The sequence below is a fragment of the Cnephaeus nilssonii genome (genome assembly GCF_951640355.1).
Source record: "Cnephaeus nilssonii genome assembly, chromosome: 9".
Classification (NCBI taxonomy): domain Eukaryota; kingdom Metazoa; phylum Chordata; class Mammalia; order Chiroptera; family Vespertilionidae; genus Cnephaeus; species Cnephaeus nilssonii.
Window position 1 is genome coordinate 96,341,449 of NC_137080.1, and position 18,816 is coordinate 96,360,264.

General features: G+C 53.3%; 1 protein-coding gene across 1 annotated transcript; it reads left to right on the forward strand.

Annotated features, from left to right (window-relative positions):
* The first annotated feature begins 1,517 nt into the window (after positions 1-1,517).
* Positions 1,518-4,976, forward strand: LOC307105310 (HLA class I histocompatibility antigen, B alpha chain-like). Its single transcript, XM_079781035.1, has 8 exons — positions 1,518-1,763; positions 1,993-2,277; positions 2,642-2,917; positions 3,498-3,773; positions 3,869-3,973; positions 4,389-4,421; positions 4,552-4,598; positions 4,748-4,976. Exons 1-8 carry the CDS (start codon positions 1,691-1,693, stop codon positions 4,820-4,822), a joined length of 1,170 nt encoding a protein of 389 aa, XP_079637161.1. The 5' UTR covers positions 1,518-1,690; the 3' UTR covers positions 4,823-4,976.
* The last annotated feature ends 13,840 nt before the right edge of the window (positions 4,977-18,816 follow it).

The following is an 18,816-nucleotide window of genomic DNA, read 5'->3' on the forward strand; positions in this document are numbered from 1 at the left end:
GTCTGGCTGGCCTGCCCCAATGGGGGCCGATCAAGTCGGGCAGTGGGGGGAGGGGCCGGGGAAGGTTTGTGGGGGGCGATCGGGGCCCTGATCAGGCTGGTTGGCCACTGCAGTGTGCGTCATTGTGACCCATCATTCTGGTCGCTTGGCTTTTATATATGTAGACTAGAGGCACAGTGCATAAAATTCGTGCATGGGTGCAGTCCCTGGGCCTGACTGGCAATCGAAGCAGGAGCGTCTGGTGTGGAAGGACAGCACCTGGGCTCCCACAGGCCCCCCCCCCCCCCCCAACCTGAGTCATGGCGCCTGAGTCCCCACGCAGAGATGCAGTGAGCGCGGCTGGACGCCATGGGCCGGGGCACAGTGTGGGCCTCTGGGCCACCCAGCCACACCGCATGGAAGCCGGGCGTGCAGCGCGCTCTCACCCGGCTGGCCTCGCAGACTGGCTCCTGCGCGAACCCACGGGGAGCCCAACCGGCCCCTGTGGTCCCAGTGGCTGCGGCCCGGCTCACCTGAGTGCGGGCGCTTCCCTAGCACATGAGCCCTGGAGTCCCGGGGGAGGGTAGCAGTGGGAGTGAGAGGGAGCTCGGGGGACACCCCACATTCTCACCGCACCTCCATCCCTGTCACCCCCGCTCCCAGGTAGCCAGTGAGAGGTCGCAGCCCCCAGCCCCGAGCGCCACCCACCCCCAGATCCCAATCCCATCCTGGGGCCCGGCCCCAATCAGGTGATCAGGGCCTGCTGGCCACTGGTTGCCACCTGCGGGGAGATCAATCGGGGCCGCCCGTCCCCCGCCCAGCTCCCTCAGTGCCCCAAGTCAAGTCTCATCCATCACCATTGATCCCCCCATACCCTCCACTTTCCCCGTCCTCCACCTGCAATCACTACACGGTTGTCCATGTCCACGAGTTCTCCCCGCTTTTTTTCCTTTTTTGCTCACCCCTTTTTTTCCTTTTTTGCTCAATCGCTCCACATCACCCCCCTCCCAAGCCCCTGCCCCACAGCTGTCAGTGAGCTATCTATGACTCTGGCTCTCTTGCTTGTTAGTTCACTCGCACTGTTGCTGCCAACCTAGCCAACTCTGGAATCCCTTTTCAGCCAATAGGACTGAAGCTTTCCTCACCCAATAGGAGGTGCACAACTCCGACCAACCAGAGTGGCTCTATTCGGACCAATCTACACGGGAGGATTTGGAGTCCTCATGCAAATCAGGGACCACGGGTGGTCACAATTGAGCTGTTTTGTGCTGAAAGTTTCTTTCTTCGCGGTGCCCCAAACTGGGGTTTCCTGTTGGTGTTAAATGTGCGCCAGCCGCCTGGGGAAGCGAGCGGAAAGGGGTTGAGCCCAGCTGCAGTCTCCCTGGCGGGCTTCCTCAGACAGACTGCGTCCCGATCCGGGAGACAAGGCGCCAGGGAGCTCTCCGCGCTGGAGAGGGTCAGGGCCCAGTCCCCGGTGCCAGGCTGGCTCTCGGCGTCTCAGTCCGCGGATGGAGTCTGGGGCCCGGAAAGTCCTTGGTGTTTCACTTCCTCTCACAACCCGTGCCGCGTCCTCCTGCCTGGAAACCCATGACGCGGGCCCAGCTCTCGCTCCCATTGGGTGCCCGGTGTCTAACAAGGGCAGCCGCAGCGCGATTCCGGTTTCAGAACTCCCAGCCGCCCGGATGAGAGTCTGTCTCCTTGCCCGCGGAGAATGCGGATCCAGAGGTCCCAAACCCTCCTGCTGCTGCTCTCGGGGGCCCTGGTCCTGACCGAGACCTGGGCGGGTGAGTGCGGGTCGGGAGGGAGCCGCCTCTGCGGGGAGGAGCTAGGGGGCTCGGCTGGGACGCAGACCCCGGCTAAGGCGCCTGTCCCGCCACCGCCCAGGCCCCAGATGCCCCACCTTGAGCCCCGCCCACGCCCCCTCTCTTCTCCGCCCCGCCCCGCCCCGTCTCTCCGGCCCCTCGCCCCCGGCCCAGGCCCGCACTCACTGAGCTATTCCCCCCCCCGCCCCAGGCCCGCACTTCCTGAGCTATTTCTACACCGCGGTGTCCCGGCCCGGCCGCGGGGAGCCCCGCTTCATCGCCGTCGGCTACGTGGACGACACGCAGTTCGTGCGGTTCGATAGCGACTCCGCGAGCCCGAGGATGGAGCCGCGGGCGCCGTGGATGGAGGAGCCGTGGGTGGAGCAGACGGACCCGCGGTATTGGGACGTAGAGACGAGGAACATCAAGGAAACCGCACAGGCTTTCCGCGCGAACCTGAAGAACCTGCGCGGCTACTACAACCAGAGCGAGGACGGTGAGCCACGCGGCTGTCCCCACCCACCCCTCCGCCGGGCCGGGGTCGCCCCGAGAGTCCGGGTCCGAGCTTCACCCGGAGGCTGCGGGACCCGTCCACCCCCACCCCCACCCCCACTCCCACCCGGGAGGAGCCTGCGGGGAATTTGACCCGACTTCACTTTCAGTTTAGGTTTAATCCGCGCGGGCGAGGCGGCGGGGCGGGGCGGGGCTTGAGGCGGGGCTGACCGCGGGGGCGGGGCTTGAGGCGGAGTTGCCTGCGGGGCGGGGCGGGGCTTGAGGCGGGGCTGACCGCGGGGAGGGGCGGGGCTGACCGCGGGGAGGGGCGGGGCTTGAGGCGGGGCTGACCGCGGGGGCGGGGCCAGGGTCTCACACTTTCCAGTGGATGTACGGCTGCGAAATGGGGCCGGACGGGAGCTTCCTCCGCGGTTATGACCAGTTTGCTTACGACGGCGCCGACTACATCGCCCTGAACGAGGACCTGCGCTCCTGGACCGCGGCCAGCGGGGCGGCTCAGCATTCCCGGCGCAGATACGAGGTCGTGGATGAGGCGGAGGTGCAGAGGAACTACCTGGAGAGGGTGTGCATGGAGTGGCTCCGCAGATACTTGGAGAAAGGGAAGGACATTCTGCAGCGCGCAGGTGCCAGGGGCGAAGGGCCGCCATCTCCCCTCGGGCTGGGGCCTGCGAAGAGGAGAGGAGGAAATGGGGTCAGCCTCAAAATAAGGCCCTCCTTGCGTGGGGAGACCGAAGATCCGGTAGCAGAGAGTGACCCCAGCTTTCTCTCCCGGAAAGTTAGGGTGCAGTCTCCGGGAAAGGAGCGGGGACCAGCCCTGAAATAATCGATCAGGCTTCCCATGCGCCCTGCGGTGGCTCTGGGACCCACCGGGACCTTCTCTCTCAGGCCTTGCTCGCTGCCCCTCGCCCACTGGGTCCGAGGTCTGACCTGGCTTTTCTGAGTCATGTGGCCTCCACCCAGGTCAGGACCAGAAATGCCTTTTCTCCCCTCAGAGACCTGCCTCCTGCCCTGGGCTGTGTCACTCTGATTCTAGAGCTTTCTGAAGACTAGGAGGTCCTTCCAGCTGCCTCAGTCCAGGCTGGTGTGTGGGCTGTGTGCTCCCTCCCCCACCACAGGGGTCCTGTCCAAGGATGGTCACATGGGCGCTGCTGGAGTGGCCCATGATGGATGCCAAGTTCCTGAATATCCTCACCCTTCCCTCAGACCCTCCAAAGACACACGTGACCCATCACCCCCTCTCTGACCGGGAGGTCACCCTGAGGTGCTGGGCCCGGGGCTTCTACCCTGCGGACATCAGCCTGACCTGGCAGCGTGACGGGGAGGACCAGACCCAGGACATGGAGCTGGTGGAAACCAGGCCTGCGGGGGACGGGACCTTCCAGAAGTGGGCGGCCGTGCGGGTGCCCCCTGGAGAGGAGCAGAGATACACGTGCCATGTGCAGCACGAGGGAATGCTCGAGCCCCGGACCCTGAGATGGGGTGAGGAGGGCCGTGGGCACAGAGCCTCTTCTCAGGGCAGCGGGGGCTGAGGCCTGGGGTCAGGGCCCTCACCCTCCCTTCCCTTCTCCTTCCAGAGCCGCCTCCTCAGACCTTCATCTTCATCATCATGGGCATCAATGGGGGCCTGGTTCTGCTGGGAGCTGTGGCTGGAGCTGTGATGTTGGGGAGGAGGCGCTCAGGTGGGCAGGGGTGGGGTCTGAGTCTCTTGTCCCAGGGAGGGGTTCAAGCCCAGGAAGAAGTGTGTCCCACTTCATTCATGGGAAGCACCAGCCCACACGTGTGCTTGCCCAGTGTGGGCCCTATTTGCTCACACTAACTCCTTAGTAAGGCACGTGTGGGAATGAGGCATAGATTTATCACCTGGTGATTCTACTGATGGAGACCAGGTCAGAGTGGACGGTCCCTGCGGAGGGCAGACCTCCAGGAGGCCGTTGGTCCAGTCCCCACGTGTGTACTTTCCTCAGGTTTCCTGATCCTGCCCTGGGTCTGTGGTCACAGTTCCGGAAACTTCTCTGGGGCCCAGGACTAGGGCTTCCCTTAGGACCTCATGGCCCTGCCTCCTCCCTGGTCTCACAGGGTGTTTGTTTCCCGCAGGTGGAAAAGGAGGGAGCTACGCTCAGGCTGCCAGTGAGTATGGAGGGGTGACCCTGAGGCCTGTGACAATGCAGACGGGAGCCCGTGGGGACCTCACCCCATTGTTCCTCCTTTAGTCTCCTGTCTGGGGGCTCTGACCACATCCTGTCTTGTTCTACCCCAGGCAGGGACAGTTCCCTGGGCTCTGTTGTGTCTCTCAAGCTTCTAAAGGTGAGACCCTGGTGTGGGGAGGGGCTGGGCAGAGGGGGGGCTGGGTAATGGAGTTTCTCTGGGACATTTTGAGCATGAAGTGGACTTTGGAGAATGTCACCAGTTACAGTGACTGACTTGTATTTGTTCATGATTGTTTTCTTCTACAGCCTGAGGCGTGTGCCTTGTGGGGACTGAGTGATGAAAGATTTGCTCAGGCCCCAACTTCCTGCCTCAAGAAGTAGATAGACCTGTGGACTGAAGGGCCTCAGGTTCCATTCTGGTCAAGGGCATGTACCTTGGTTGCAGGCACATCCCTAGTAGGAGGTAGCTGATCGATGTTTCTAACTCTCAATCCTCCTCCCTTCCTCTCTATAAAAAATCAATAAAATATATTTTAAAAAAAAAAGAACCTCTGCTTAGCCCTAGCCAGTTTGGCTCAGTGGATAGAGCGTTGGCCTACGAACTGAAAGGTTCTGGGTTCCATTCCTGTCAAGGGCACATGCCTGGGTTACAGGCTCGATCCCCAGTATGGGGCATGCAGGAGGCAGCCAGTCAATGATTGTCTCTCATCATTGATGTTTCTATCCCTCCCCCTTTTCCTTCCTCTCTGAAATTTAAAAAAAAAGTGTGTGTGTGTGTGTGTGTGTGTGTGTGTGTGTATGTGTATGTGTATATACTAGAGGCCCGGTGCACAAAATTCATGCACTGGGGTCCCTCAGCCCAACCTGCACCCTCTACAATCCAGGAGCTCTCAGAGGATATCCTACTGATGGCTTAGGCCCACTCCCCATGGTTCTCTGCTCTCTGCGGGGCCTGGAGGTTTCCCTGCAGCCATGGAGATGAAGCCCCCATGCCCTGCTGTCGCTCTCTGCCTGCCGCCACCATGTGCCATGTGAAGGAAGCCCCAATGCCCTGCAGTGTGCTCTGTCTGCCGGGCCTGGGGGCTTCCCAGACACGGACACACTAAGGAAGCCCCATGCCCTGTTGTCCAGGCTCTGTCTGCCGGGCCTGGGGTGTTCCCACCGCCACTGCCTACTAAGGAAGCCCCCAAGCCCTGCTGTCTGGGCTCTGTCTGCCATGTCTGGGGACTTCCCTGCCACTGCCCCACTAAGGAAGCCGCCATGCCCAGCTTTGCTGGCACTGGAGTATTCCCGATCGCCGCGGAGACCAACAGGAAGACGCCAGGCCCTGCTCCTCCGCGGGCTCCGTGTGCGCGGGGCCTGGCGGCTTCCCGATCGCTGCGGAGACCAACGGGAAGACGCCAGGCCCCGTTCCTCCGTGGGCTCCATGTGCGCGGGGCCTGGCCGCTTCCCGATCGCCGCCAGGCCCCGCTCCTCCGCGGGCTCCGTGTGCGCGGGGCCTGGCGGCTTCCCGATCGCCACGGAGACCAACGGGAAGACGCCAGGCCCCGCTCCTCCGTGGGCTCCGTGTGCGCGGGGCCTGGCTGCTTCCCTATCGCAGCCAGGCCCCGCTCCTCCGCCGGCTTCGTGTGCGCGGGGCCTGGCGGCTTCCCGCTGCCGCAGCACTAAGGAAGCAACCATGCCCTGCTCTCAGTGCTCTGTTTGCTGGTGGGACAGGCCAGACACTCCAGCAGCGGGGCTGAGGGGACTGGGCGCCGCCATCTTGTGGGTATGGGGGCCGCCATTTTTGTCGCAGCGTGATGCCTAATTTGCATATTACTCTATTATTAGATAGGAGATATATATATATATACACACACACACACACATACATACATACAAGAGAGGCCCGTTGCACGAAGATTCATGCAATAGGCCTTCCTTCCCCTCGCTGCCAGCACTGGTTTTCCTCCGGCAACCAGGACCCAGGCCTTCACTCCAGCCATGGTGGAGAAGCCAAGCCTCTTCAGTCTTCAATCGTCTTCAGTCTTCACTCGGGCCGGAGCTTTCAGTCTTCGCTCCATGCCTGTGTATGCAAATTAACCCGCCATCTTTGTTGGGTTAATTTGCATACTCCTGATTGGCTGGTGGGTGTCACGGAGGTATGGTCAATTTGCATCTTTCTCTTATTAGTGTAGATATATAAAGAACCTCTGCTTAGGCCCAACTGGTGTGGCTCAGTGGTTGAGCATCAACCTATGAACCAGGAGGTCAGGGTTCGATTCCTGATCAGGGCACATGCCCAGGTTGCAGGCTCGATCCTCAGTGGGGGGCCTGCAGGAGGCAGCAGATCAATGATTCTCTCTCATCATTGATGATTCTATCTCACCTCCCTCTCCTTTCCTATCTGAAATCAATCTATATATATAAAAGGCTAATATGCTAAGTGCCTTTCCCACTGTCTGCGCACTGACCACCAGGGGGCAGACGCTCAACGCAGGAGCTGCTGAGCTGCAGTGACTTGGCAGGTGGTTCTCAGGTGATGCACCCTGAAACCAGAGAGGAGGGAGCCGGATTCCTCCCGGGGCCGCGAGATTCCACTTTTGGCCGCGGGTTATGTTGTTGCTGGGGCATGTCGACCCGAATCTGGTTTACTGCACACTTGTGTTTGCGTTCCACACCCTGTATGGCAGCAGCTTTGCAGAGTGCCCTCTCGCACTCCGGGACCCCTCGGGGGATGTTGGGAGAGCTGGTTTCAGCCTGATCCCCGCAGGCCAAGCCGAGGGATTCCACCTGCCGGAGGGACCCCACTCACTCCACAGCTGCCTCTCGAGCCACGGAGCCACCCAGGTGCGGCTGGCCTGGGAGGGACCGAGGAGAATTGGCTCCAGGGTGTGTCCCACCCATCTCTCCCAGTCCTGCCCCACCAGCCACCTTCTAATTAATTTCCTTTCAATGTGCATGAATTCATGCACTGGGCCACTAGTAGCATATAAAGAAACTGATTGGGAGGCTGGCACACCTGGGCCCCCACGCCTCCTCCCCACACTTTTTTTCCAGGGCTGGGAAGTAGGAGAGGGGAAGGGAGGAATGGGAGATGGGATGAGATGGCCCAACATGCAGGACAGGTGCCACGGAGGGAGCCTGGGGACAGGGCCCCTAAGGGAACAGGTAGGAGGAAAGGAGAGCTTGCCAGCAGGGGCAAGGAGGTCACAGTGAAGGAGGTCTTGCCCATGGAGTGGAGGGGGGTGGTGGGAAGGATCCAGGATGGGAGGGGATCTTGGCCAGAGGGGCTGTGGTGCAGAGGCGGTGGGTGGAGGAACGGTAAGAGGCTGCTGCCTGTGACGGAGGGTCACCAGGTCAGGGTGGGGCAGGGAGGGTGTGGCAGTGAGATGAGGGGGCGCCAGGGGCTGTGCTGTGGCCTAAGGGGTTTAGGGTGGACTGGTACCCCTGGGAGGTGAAGGTGTCAGCCCGGGCCCAGGTGAAGAGGTGGATGGACCTGCCAGTGTCCCCGGGGACAGGCAGGTGGCAGGGGTCTCAGGGAGGCACTGTGCCCAAGGGTAGTTTAGGGCTAGAAAGCGGGGAGGATAGCAAGGGAAACGAACTCACATGCCCAAGTCAGGCAGGCACGATGCACGGTGGGGCAGGCCCTACGTGGTGGGAGTGGTTCAGGGTGGGGCAGGTCCCCCACGCAGAGGCTGAGGGTTGGCCATGCAGCACAGGAGGCGGAGTGTGGGGAGCAGGCCTGCGGCAGGGGAAAGCCAGAGCTGGCCGAGTGGCCCAAACAAGGATCCTGGATACTTGGTGTAGGGAGTGAGGCCACTGGTCAAGGAGCCAATGGGTGGGTGCGGGAGGGTTAGGGCCAAAGAAGCGTTGGACCAAGAGCAGTTTGCAGGTCAGCGTGTAAATGGAGAGCCAAGGTCCTAACCTGGCACCTGGGACCTCCCATCGTGGCACTGCAAGCACAGGTGTTATCTGCACATGTGCCTTTATTTCAGGAGATGGGACCGCGCTCTGCATCAGGTCAGCAGACTGCAAAGACTTCACCCTAAACTCTGAAAAGGCTCTGCATCAGGGAGGAGGGCGAGATTGGGGAGCTCAGACTCCAAGCCCACGATCACTCCTGCACAATGGGGTACTGAGAAGTGGGGCAGGCCAGTCCATTCCCTCTGGGAGGAGGCAGGGAAGTCAGAGCCACAGTGGATGGGTGTCCAGTTCCATTGAAGGACTACCATTCCCAGAAAACCCGCGTCACACTTCTAAACCCACACATGCTCAGACAGAACCACACCAGAAAACCTACCCTCGCTCAGGTGAGAACTGAAGTTGTCTGAGGTAAAAAAAGGCAATTCTATTTAGGGCTGCAGCCCAACACCCCTCTGCCCGGGGACCCCAGGAAGGACCCTCCCTCTTCAGCACTTCACCAGGAGGTCATTTCTGGGGAGAAATGTAGAATCTCCCTGGATGCCGAGGTTTTACACTTACTTGCTGTCTTTGCAGAGTTGAGTTCATCTTTGAACATGTCAAAACTAATCTGCTGGGAGGTGTGCCTGAAGCAGGAGGCAAGGGACTGGCCTGAGCTGCCGCCCTCCTCGAGGCTCAGTTAGGCAGTAATTATAAGAGATGTGGGCCCAGGAAAGTCATGGCTAGGTCACCAGTAAACTCCCCGTTTCAGCAACTTTCAGATATCCCAGCTTGCCCAGCTGGCCTCGCTTTAACATTTGATAATGTAGATTTTCCTAGCTGTTGAGTTTTAAATGGTTCATGGATCTTACTTTGTGTTTGTGGCAGTAAGCCCCCTGGAATCCACTGTGGACTTAAGTACAGGTGTGGTTCTCCCTTGAATTACTGCTAACAGCATCTTAGAATGTACCAATCCTGAATCCGGTCACTCCTCACTCCCCACCCCTTCCCCAACTCAGCATGAAGCAAAACCTCTCCTTTGGACTTCACCAGTCGGAAATCCCTACCGATGGCTCCACGATCCTATGCCTCCTTGGGGTCAGCAGTACAGGCAACACGGAGAATAGCACCAATGCATAGATTACCGGGTGTCATGTAATCTCCATCGCACCACAGTGAGAGTGGGGTGGATCCACTCATTTTCACAGCTCGAGAATCTGAGGCCCTGAGATTCTGAATGTCTGGCCTAGGTTCTCCAAAAACGTTGGCCTTGAGGCTTAGAGGACACCTGACCTCCTGGGAAGCCCAGCCACCTGGGACTGAGCCACACCAAGGAGCGCCACACAGGAGGAAGATCCATGCGGGGCCGGACCCCAGGGACGCTCTCCCTTACACGGTCCACAGCCAGGGGGATGCAGACAGGGGAGGGCACGTTCTATTAACCAGAGACTCCTTGGTGTGAATCATTCTTGAGTTGTTAAAACAGCAGAGGGGAGGGGATGGAAGAGTGTAGCCTTGAGAGTAGCTTATCACGTACCAGTTTGAACAGAGGAGCCAATAAATGTTGGGGTTTATTTAATTGACAGGTGCTTCTCATAAATTGTGGAAGGTCACAGCAAAGAAAAAGAAATGTCTTTTTCTGTCCTTACACCCACCACAGTGCAAAGCCCTGGTCACAGAGGGGATAACCACCATCCTGGGTTACACAGCACTTTTCTTAACCCAACAGAGGTATAAGTACTGCGGATAAGAGAAAACAAAAACTTGTGCTATAGCGCCCTCTACTGGAAAAGAAAAGTCAGTACCTACCTATGGACAGTAGAAAGTAAAACAGTGCCTAAATGAGATGGTGAGAACCAATCCATCAAACACTACGAACAGCCAAGGTAACATGGGAGCACAGAAAGAAAATGAAGTTTCCAGAAACCACACTCAAAGCCATGCAAGACTGTGACATAAATGGCAGGGAATTTAAGATTGCAGTTATACTGTAAAGAAGCCCAATGAGATACAAGAGAACTCAGAAAGGCAATTCAGTGATCTCAGGAAGAAAATTAATTAACAAAAAGAGTTCTTTAACAAAAAGATTGAAATTATAAAAAAGAACCAAATGAGGTTCTGGAGCTGCAGAGCTCAGTAAGTGATATGAGGAATGTATCAGAGAGCACTGGGAACTGAGCAGACCAGATGGAAGACAGAATTAGCAAGTTCAAAGACAGCAAGCCAGAAACGACCCAGGAGTAAGAAGAGAAAGAGCTAAGAGTTATTAAACAACAACAAAAAAGTGGGGCCCTGGCCAGTGTGGCTCAGTTGGTTGGAGCGTCATCCTGAGGACTGAAAGAGCACAGGCTTGATCCCCAGTCCAGGCATGTGCAGGATGCAGCCAGTCACTATTTCTCTCTCACATCCATGGTTCTCTCTCCACCCCACTCTCTAAAACATATTTTAAAAGTTTTTTTTTAAGTTTGTGTGAGGTGGGAAGGGGATGAAGAACTGTATGGGAACTGACTCGATTAGAAAGAGCAACCTAAGGATAATAGGTATACCAGAAAGAGAAGAGAGGGAGAGGGAAACAGAGAGCCGACTCAAAGAAAGTATTGATAAGAATTTCCCAAGCCAGTGGAACGAGCTGCACATGAGAATAGAGGAAGCTGAAGATGGTGATGTAGCTAAACGTGGTACTTGCTGCCTCCCACAGCCACATCAAAATTACAACTAAAATACAGAACCGTCATCATTCAGAACCACCTGAAATCTAGCTGAACATAAGTCCTACAACTGGGAAATTAAAGAAGCACATCGAGACTGCTAGGAGGGGACATGGGCGGAATTGTGGAACCAGCTGGTCCCACATCTATGTGGGGCAGTTTAAAATTGGCAGGGATATCTTGGCTGTGGAGGTTTCCCTGAGGAGTGAGGGGTCCCAGCCCAGGATTCCAGTGCCAGAAAGAGAAGTCCCCACAAGTTCTGGCTGTAAAAACCAGCAGGACTCGGCCAGTGTGGATCATAGGTTGAGCATCGACCCATGAACCAAAAGGTCACAATTTGATCCCTAGTTGGTGCACATGCCCAGGTTGCAGGCTCAATCCCCAGTAGGAGGCATGCAGGAGACAGCTGGTCAATGATTCTCTCTCATCATTGATGTTTCTATCTCCCTCTCCCTCCCCTTCCTCTCTCTGAAATCAATAAAAACATTTAAAAAAACAAACAGTGGGGATTGTGGCTAAGTGACAGGGAGGCTGCTGGCCCAGGCAGTTCCTCTTAAAGGACCCATGCACGAACTTACTCAGACTCACTCTCTCTGAGATCCAGAGCTAGGGCAGCAGATTGGAAGGAACCTAGGACATTCAGGGAGGAACTAACTTGCCTGGAATTAGAGGGAGAGCGGGAGGGGCAGCTTTCTCCCAGACAAAGTGCTGGTAGCGCCCACCAAAGAGCAGGCAGGCAGGGCACACTATCTGAATCTCCATCAGCCTGGCTCACACTTTTCACTCCACCCTGGTGATTCCCTGAGACCCTGCCCCACCCTACTTGTAGCTCATCCTAGCCATTTCCAGTGGCTTTTCCATAAAACAAGCTTCTATTGTCTCATGCTTTGGACTTCCCTAAAATCTTTCAAACAAGCAGCAGCTGGCCTCAGAATGCCCAGTAACCCTCAATAAGTGTCCCCAGGCCTGGTACTAGCAGCAGCCTGACTTGGTTCACAGCTTGGCTTCTCCTGGGCACCTCCAAGCCCAACACAAGTAGCATCCATCTACAGATTGCTTTGTAGCTCATGCTGGGTGGCCCAGGCAGGACAGAGGCAGTGATTGATTTTGCACCTCCCAGGATGCTCAAGAGCCAGTGCACCTGCGGTGCAGCTTCAGACCACGCCAGATTACAACCTTACCACCTCCACGAGTGATATTCTCGAGGAGCAGACTCAGTGAGCACCAAAGCCCCACTGAAGCAAGTCCTGCTCCACAGGGGCATCTCTTGCACAGCAGCTCTTCCACTGTAGTTGTAGCTGGGCCACACAGCCAATTGGCCTGGGGTTCAATTCCTCCCAGTGACGCCAACAGCAAGCAAGGCTCAACTACAACTGGATAGTGTACACAGCCCACTCAGGGGCACACTTGGAGTGCCCAGCTCAGATGACTGGGAAGCTGAGCCACTAAGCCCTTCAAGACACCTACTACACAAGGCCATTCTACCAAGTTTGGGAAACATAGCAGATCTACCTAATACATAGAAACAAAAGCAGAGAGAGTGGAAGGGACGGGGAGAGACAGCTAAAATGCGGAGACAAAGAAACATGTCACAGCCCTGACCAGTTTGGCTCAGTGGATAGAGCGTCGACCTGCGAACTGAAGGGTCCCAGGTTCGATTCCAGTCAAGGGCATGTGCCTTGGTTGCAGGCGCATCCCCGGTGGGGGGTGTACAGGAGGCAGCTGATTGATGCTTCTAACTCTCTGGCCCTCTCCCTTCCTCTCAGTAAAAAATCAATAAAATATATTTTAAAAAAGAAAAAGGAAAAAAAAAAAAAAGAAACATATCACAAATGAAAGAGCAGGAGAAATCTCCAGAAAAATAAATAAATAAAATGGAAGCAAAAACTACCAGAACTTGAGGGAATGACTCAGCACAGGAAACTGGGGTGTCTGCCTTCTGAGTTCTAACCCCAGAGCCCCTGATCCTGACTTCTGCTCACCTAGCTCCAGTCCACTCTGCCCTCCCTCTGCCAGAGCACAAAATGGGTGGCTCCACAGGAAATTTTGTGCATTGGCCCTTTCAGAGGGTGCCTGAATTTCCAGCCGTCTCTCCCTGGAAGACAGCAACCCTGGTGATTTTCCCAGCTAGATGTTATGTGGGTACCCACCTTCTCAGTTCTGGTGCATTCTGAGACCTCAGAGTTCTCAGTGGCAAACCCCCACAGCTGAGCTATCTCTCCGGAACTTCAGCTGCTGTCTGTGGGGCCCGGCCAGCCCTTTAGTGCCTCCGGCCCTCCCATCAGTCTCTATGAGGTCTCCATTTTCTGTCCTCGGTTATCAGGGTTCTCTCCAGTAGGTCTTCAGTTGAGTATCTCCCTTTGTCTTTAATTTTTGGCATTTTAACTGTGATGTGTCTGGGCATGGGTCTGTTTGGGTTCTTCTTGCCTGGGACTCTCTGTGCCTCCTGGACTTGTGTGACTTTTTCCTTCACCAGATTAGGGAAGTTTTCTGCCATTATTTCTTCAAACATGTTCTCTATCCCTTGCTCACTTTCTTCACCTTCTGACATACCTACTATGTGAATATTGTTATGTTTCATGTTGTCTCACAGCTCCCTTAAACTGTCCTCCTGTTTATTAATTGTTTTCTCTTTTTGGTTCTCTATTGAGTGGTTTTTTTTTCCTACCCTGTCTTCTAATTCACTGATCTGATCCTCAGCAGCTTCCCCTAATCTGCTGTGTATTCTTTCCACTGTGTTCTTTATTAGTGCTATGTCATTCTTCATAGTTACTATGTCTTTTCCCATGCTGTTGAGCATCTTTGTCATCATTATTATGAACTATATGTCTGATCAATTTCTTATCTCCACTTCATTTAGTTTTTCTTCTGAAGAATTCTCTTGTCTTTTCGTTTGGGGTATGTATGTATGTATGTATTTATTTATTTTTTGTCTCCCCATTTTGGCTGCCTGTTTGGGTTTGTGACTATGTATTAGATCTTCTATGCCTCTCAATCTCTAGTGCAGGACAGTGTCAAATGCTGTTTCTGGCTAAATAAGTCAGGCAAAAACTCAACACCTCCAGAGACTCACCTCTGCCTGCAGATTGATTGGATTCAGTCTTGAGTATCCTCAGATGGGGTGAGAGATTTTCCAACAAGGTGTGACCAATGCTTCTGCCTGAATGCTAATTGCTATTCTCTTAATGTGCCTCAGAAATTCCAAAGGGTGGGGCAAAGGGTTTTCCAATAGCGTGCGTCAACTGTCTTCCCCCATGCAAATCTGTTGGGATAGCAAAAGTCTGCCTGAGAAAGATGTACTCTGCAGCATGAGGGAATGACTCAGCACAGGAAACTGGGGTGTCTACCTTACCACCTCTAATCTTAGAGCCCCAAATCCTGGCTTCTGCTCACACAGCTCCAGTTACTCTGCCCTCCCTCTGCTGGATCCTAAATGTGAGTGGCTGCACACGAAATTTTGTGCATTGGTCCTTTAAGAGAGTGCCTGCTTTTCTAGCGGTCTCTCCCTGGTAGACAGCAATCCTGCTGCTTTTCACAGCAGATGTTATGTGGGCACATTTATCAGTTATTGTGTGCTCTATTTCTTTCACCAGGTAGGATTTAGACCGAAGAATTCTCAGTGGCAACCCGCCCACAATTGAGCTATCTCTCTAGAACTTCAGCTGCTCTGTGTGAAAACCCAGCAAGCACTTTTGCACCTCTACTCCTCCTACCAGTCACTAAAAGCTCTCCACTTTTTGTCCTTGGTTATCAGTGTTCTCTCCAGCTAGTCTTCAGTTCTAATTTTGCCCTTATTTTCTATGTTTCTGCACAAAAATTGTTTTAGGTAATTATTAATAATTTATTTTATATGGAAAACTAAAACCAATAATGGCTAAGGAATGTATCGTAAGTCACAAACAAACAAACAAACAACAACAACAAACATACACACACAAAAACTACCAGATACAGGGTTCAAAACAATGGTTATAGGGATGCTCAAGAAACTTACTGACAACTTCAAGGAACTTGGTGAGAATATTAAAAAGGACCAGTCAGCCCTAACTGGTTTGGCTCAGTGGATAGAGCGTCAGCCTGTGGACTGAAGGGTCTTAGATTCGATTCTGGTCAAGGGCATGTACCTTGGTTGCGGCACATCCCCAGTTGGGGGTGTGCAGGAGGCAGCTGATTGATGTTTCTCTCTCATCGACGTTTCTAACTCTCTATCCCTTTCCCTTCTTCTCTGTAAAAAAAAAACACACAAAAAAAACAATAAAAATATTTTTTAAAAATAATCTATTAAATAAATAAATAAATAAATAATAAAAAGGACCAGTCAGAAATTAAGCATACACTAACTGAAATAAAGAATAATTTATAGGGAATTAAAAGTAGAGTAGAGGATGCTGAAAATCCAATGAAGAAGTTGGAATATAAGGAAACAAAAAGCAGACAATCAGAGCAGCAAAAAGAAAAAATAATCCAAAAGTATGAAGGAGCCTCTGGGACAACATCAAGAATAACAACATTTATATCATGGGGGTGGAGAAGGAGAAGAGAGGGAGCAAGAAATTGAAAATCTATTTGAAAAAGTAATGACAGACAACTTCCTTTACCTGGTGAAAGAAATAGACATACAAGTCCAGGAAGCAGAGCAAGTCCCAAATAAGATGAATCCAAAGAGACCTGCATCAAGACATATCATAACTAAAATGTCAAAAGTTAAAGACAAAAAGAGTATATTAAAAGCAGCAAAAGAAAAGCAGTTAGTTACCTACAAGGGAATGCCCACATGACTGTCAGCTGATTTCTCACGAGAAACTTTGCAGGCCAGAAGGAAGTGGCAAGAAATATTCAAAGTGATGAAAAGTGCCCTAGCTGGTTTGGCTCAGGGGATAGAGAATCAGCCTGAGGACTGAAGAGTGCCAGGTTTGATTCCGATCAAGGGCACATACCTCTATTGCAGTCTTGTTCTCCAGCCCTGTTCAGGGCCTTTGTGGGAGGCAACCAATCGATGTGTCTTATCACATTGATGTTTCTCTGTCTCTCCCTTTCCCTTCCACTCTCTTTGAAAATCAATGGAAAAATGTCCTCAGGTGAGGATTAACAAAAATGGAAACATACACACACAAAAACAAAGTGATGAAAAGCAAGTACCTACAGGCAAGATTACTCTACTCAGCAAAGCTATCATTTAGAATTGAAGGTAAGATAAAGAGCTTCTCAGACAAGAAGAAGCTAAAGGAGTTCATCACCACCAAACCAGTATTACATGAAATGTTAAAAGGTCTTTGTTTTTAAACCCTTATCCAAGGATAATTCTCTCCCCCCTGCCCTTGATTTCTAGAGAGAATGGAAGGGACCAGAGGGAAAGAGAGAGAGAAACAACGATGTGAGAGAGACACATTAATTGGTTCCCTCCCACATACACACCCACTGAGGCTGGGGAACCAGCAAATAAGGTATATATCCTTGACCTGGAATTGAATCCATGACCCTCAGTCCATGGGCCGATGCTCTAACCACTGAGAAAAACCAGTCAGGGCAAAAGGTTTTCTTTAAGAATATGGAGGAGATAAAGAATGGCGGCAGAGTAAGTGGATGCTACACAGACATGCTCTCAGGACCAAACTGGAAATACAACTAAATTACAAAATAACTTCCTCAAAAAACAATGGAAGACTTGCTGGAGAGAACCCTGATAACCGAGGACAGAAAATGGAGACCACATAGAGACTTGGAGGAGGGGCAGAGACATGAAAGGGCTGGCCGAGCGCCCACAGATAGCAGCTGAAGTTCTGGAGAGATATCTCAGCTGTGGGGGGTTGCCACTGAAAACTCTGGAGACTAATCCCAAAGCTGGCCTCCCCAGCGGAGAGCACCAGAACTGAGAAGGGTGCCCACATAACATCTGGCTGTGAAAAGCAGCAGGGTTGTTATCTGCCAGGGAGAGAAGGCTGGAAATGCAGGCACCCTTTATGAGGGCCAATGCACAAAAGTCCCTGTGCAGCCACTCTCCTTGTGCTCTGGCAGAGGGAGGACAGATGGATTGGAGTTATGGGAGCAGAAGCCAGAACCAGGGGCTCTGGAATTAGAGCTCAGAAGGCAGACAACCTGGTTTCCTGTGCTGAGTCATTCCCTCACTCTGTGGAGTTCATCTTTCTCAGGCAGTCATTGGTTATCCAAGTGATTTCACCTGGGGGAAGACAGTTGACTCACCCTATTGGAAAACATCTTGCCCCACAATGTGGAGTTTCTGAGGCCCATTAAAAGGCTGGGAATAACAATTAGCCTCCAGGCAGAAGCAATTGCTGCACACTGTTGGAAAAACTCTCCCCACACCTGTGGCTGTCTGCCTTGAGAGTTATTCAAGACTGAATCCAGGGAGAAACCAAGATGGCAGCATAGTTAAACACCTAAACTGCAGCCTCGCACAACAATTTCAAAAATACAACTAAAAGACAAAACAGACATCATCCAGAACCACAGGAAAGCTGGCTGACTGGAAATCCTACAACTAGAAGGAAAGAGAAAACCACAAGGAAAATCAGAGGAGCTGTAAAAGCCTGAGGTACGGAGACATGGGCGCGCGTGTGCGGAGAGGACGGAGCCGGAGAGGATGGGGCGGCTGAGTGCCTGGCTGGCGTTCTCTAGCGGGAAGGAGATAAAAGCTCCAGACTGTGCTGAACCCCAGCTCCGACTGCACTGAACCCCAGTTCTGGGCGAGACCCTGGGGACCCAGACTCATACTGGGGGAATCTGGGCTGTAAGGCGGAAACTCAGGGGAGCAGCGAAAGGCAGAGCTCCGGAGGCGCGCACGTGAATGCGCGCAGAGGACGGACTGTTGACTGTGCTGCTGAATTGCCCTAGTGGGAAGGAGACAAAAGCTCCAGATTGTGCTGAACCCCAGTTCCGACTGCACTGAACCCCAGTTTCGGGCGAGAATCTGGGAATCCAAATTCATTGGGGGAGAGACTAGACTGTTTGGCAGCGGGCGAAACTCCAAGGCGCCTTTCTCTCAGAGGTGCTTGCAGCGAGTACCAAGGGACACTGAGACCTAGGAACCTCATAGGGTGGGGCTGACAGGAAGCCAAGGCTGTAGGCTCCACCCTGAAACTCCGCCCCATCCAAGCTGAGCACAGAGGCTTTTACAATTTTGCAAGTCTAGTCGAATAAGGCTGTCTCCCGGCGTAGACACAGCTGATCCTCACAGCAAATTGGCCTGGAGGTCAACTCCTCCCACTGATACCAACAACAATCAAGACTTAACTACAACAAGGCTGTACACACAGTCCACAAAGGGGTGCACCAAGAGTGTCCACCTCAGGTAACTGGGGAGGCTGAGCCACTGGCCCATATAGGACAACTAGCACACAAAGCTACCCTACCAACTCAGGGAAGCAGCAAAAATGTGGAGACAAAGAAACAGATAAAAAACCAAAGAAATGGAGGAAAATAAACAACTGGAGATAGAGTTCAAAACCACGGTTATAAGGTTTTTCAAGAATTTCCTAGAAAAGGCCGATAAATTTAGCAAGACCCTCGAGGATATGAGAGAGACCCTTGAGGATATGGAAAAGGACCAACTAGAAATTAAACATACACTGACTGAAATAAAAAATATTATACAGACACCCAACAGCAAACTAGAGGAACGCAAGAATCAAGTCAAAGATTTGAAATACAAAGAAGCAAAAATCACTCAACTGGAAAAGCTAAAAGAAAAAAGAATCCAAAAATTTGAAGATAGTGTAAGAAGCCTCTGGGACAACTTCAAGTGTACCAACATCAGAATTATGGGGG

What these genes read in the sequence shown, in the direction of transcription:
- LOC307105310 (XM_079781035.1), top strand. Translation starts at nt 1,691, where the DNA reads ATGCGGATCCAGAGGTCCCAAACCCTCCTGCTGCTGCTCTCGGGGGCC. An exon ending in CTACAACCAGAGCGAGGACG is followed by an intron (nt 2,278 to 2,641) that starts GTGAGCCACGCG and finishes GGGCGGGGCCAG; the next exon opens with GGTCTCACACTTTCCAGTGG. An exon ending in GGACATTCTGCAGCGCGCAG is followed by an intron (nt 2,918 to 3,497) that starts GTGCCAGGGGCG and finishes CCCTTCCCTCAG; the next exon opens with ACCCTCCAAAGACACACGTG.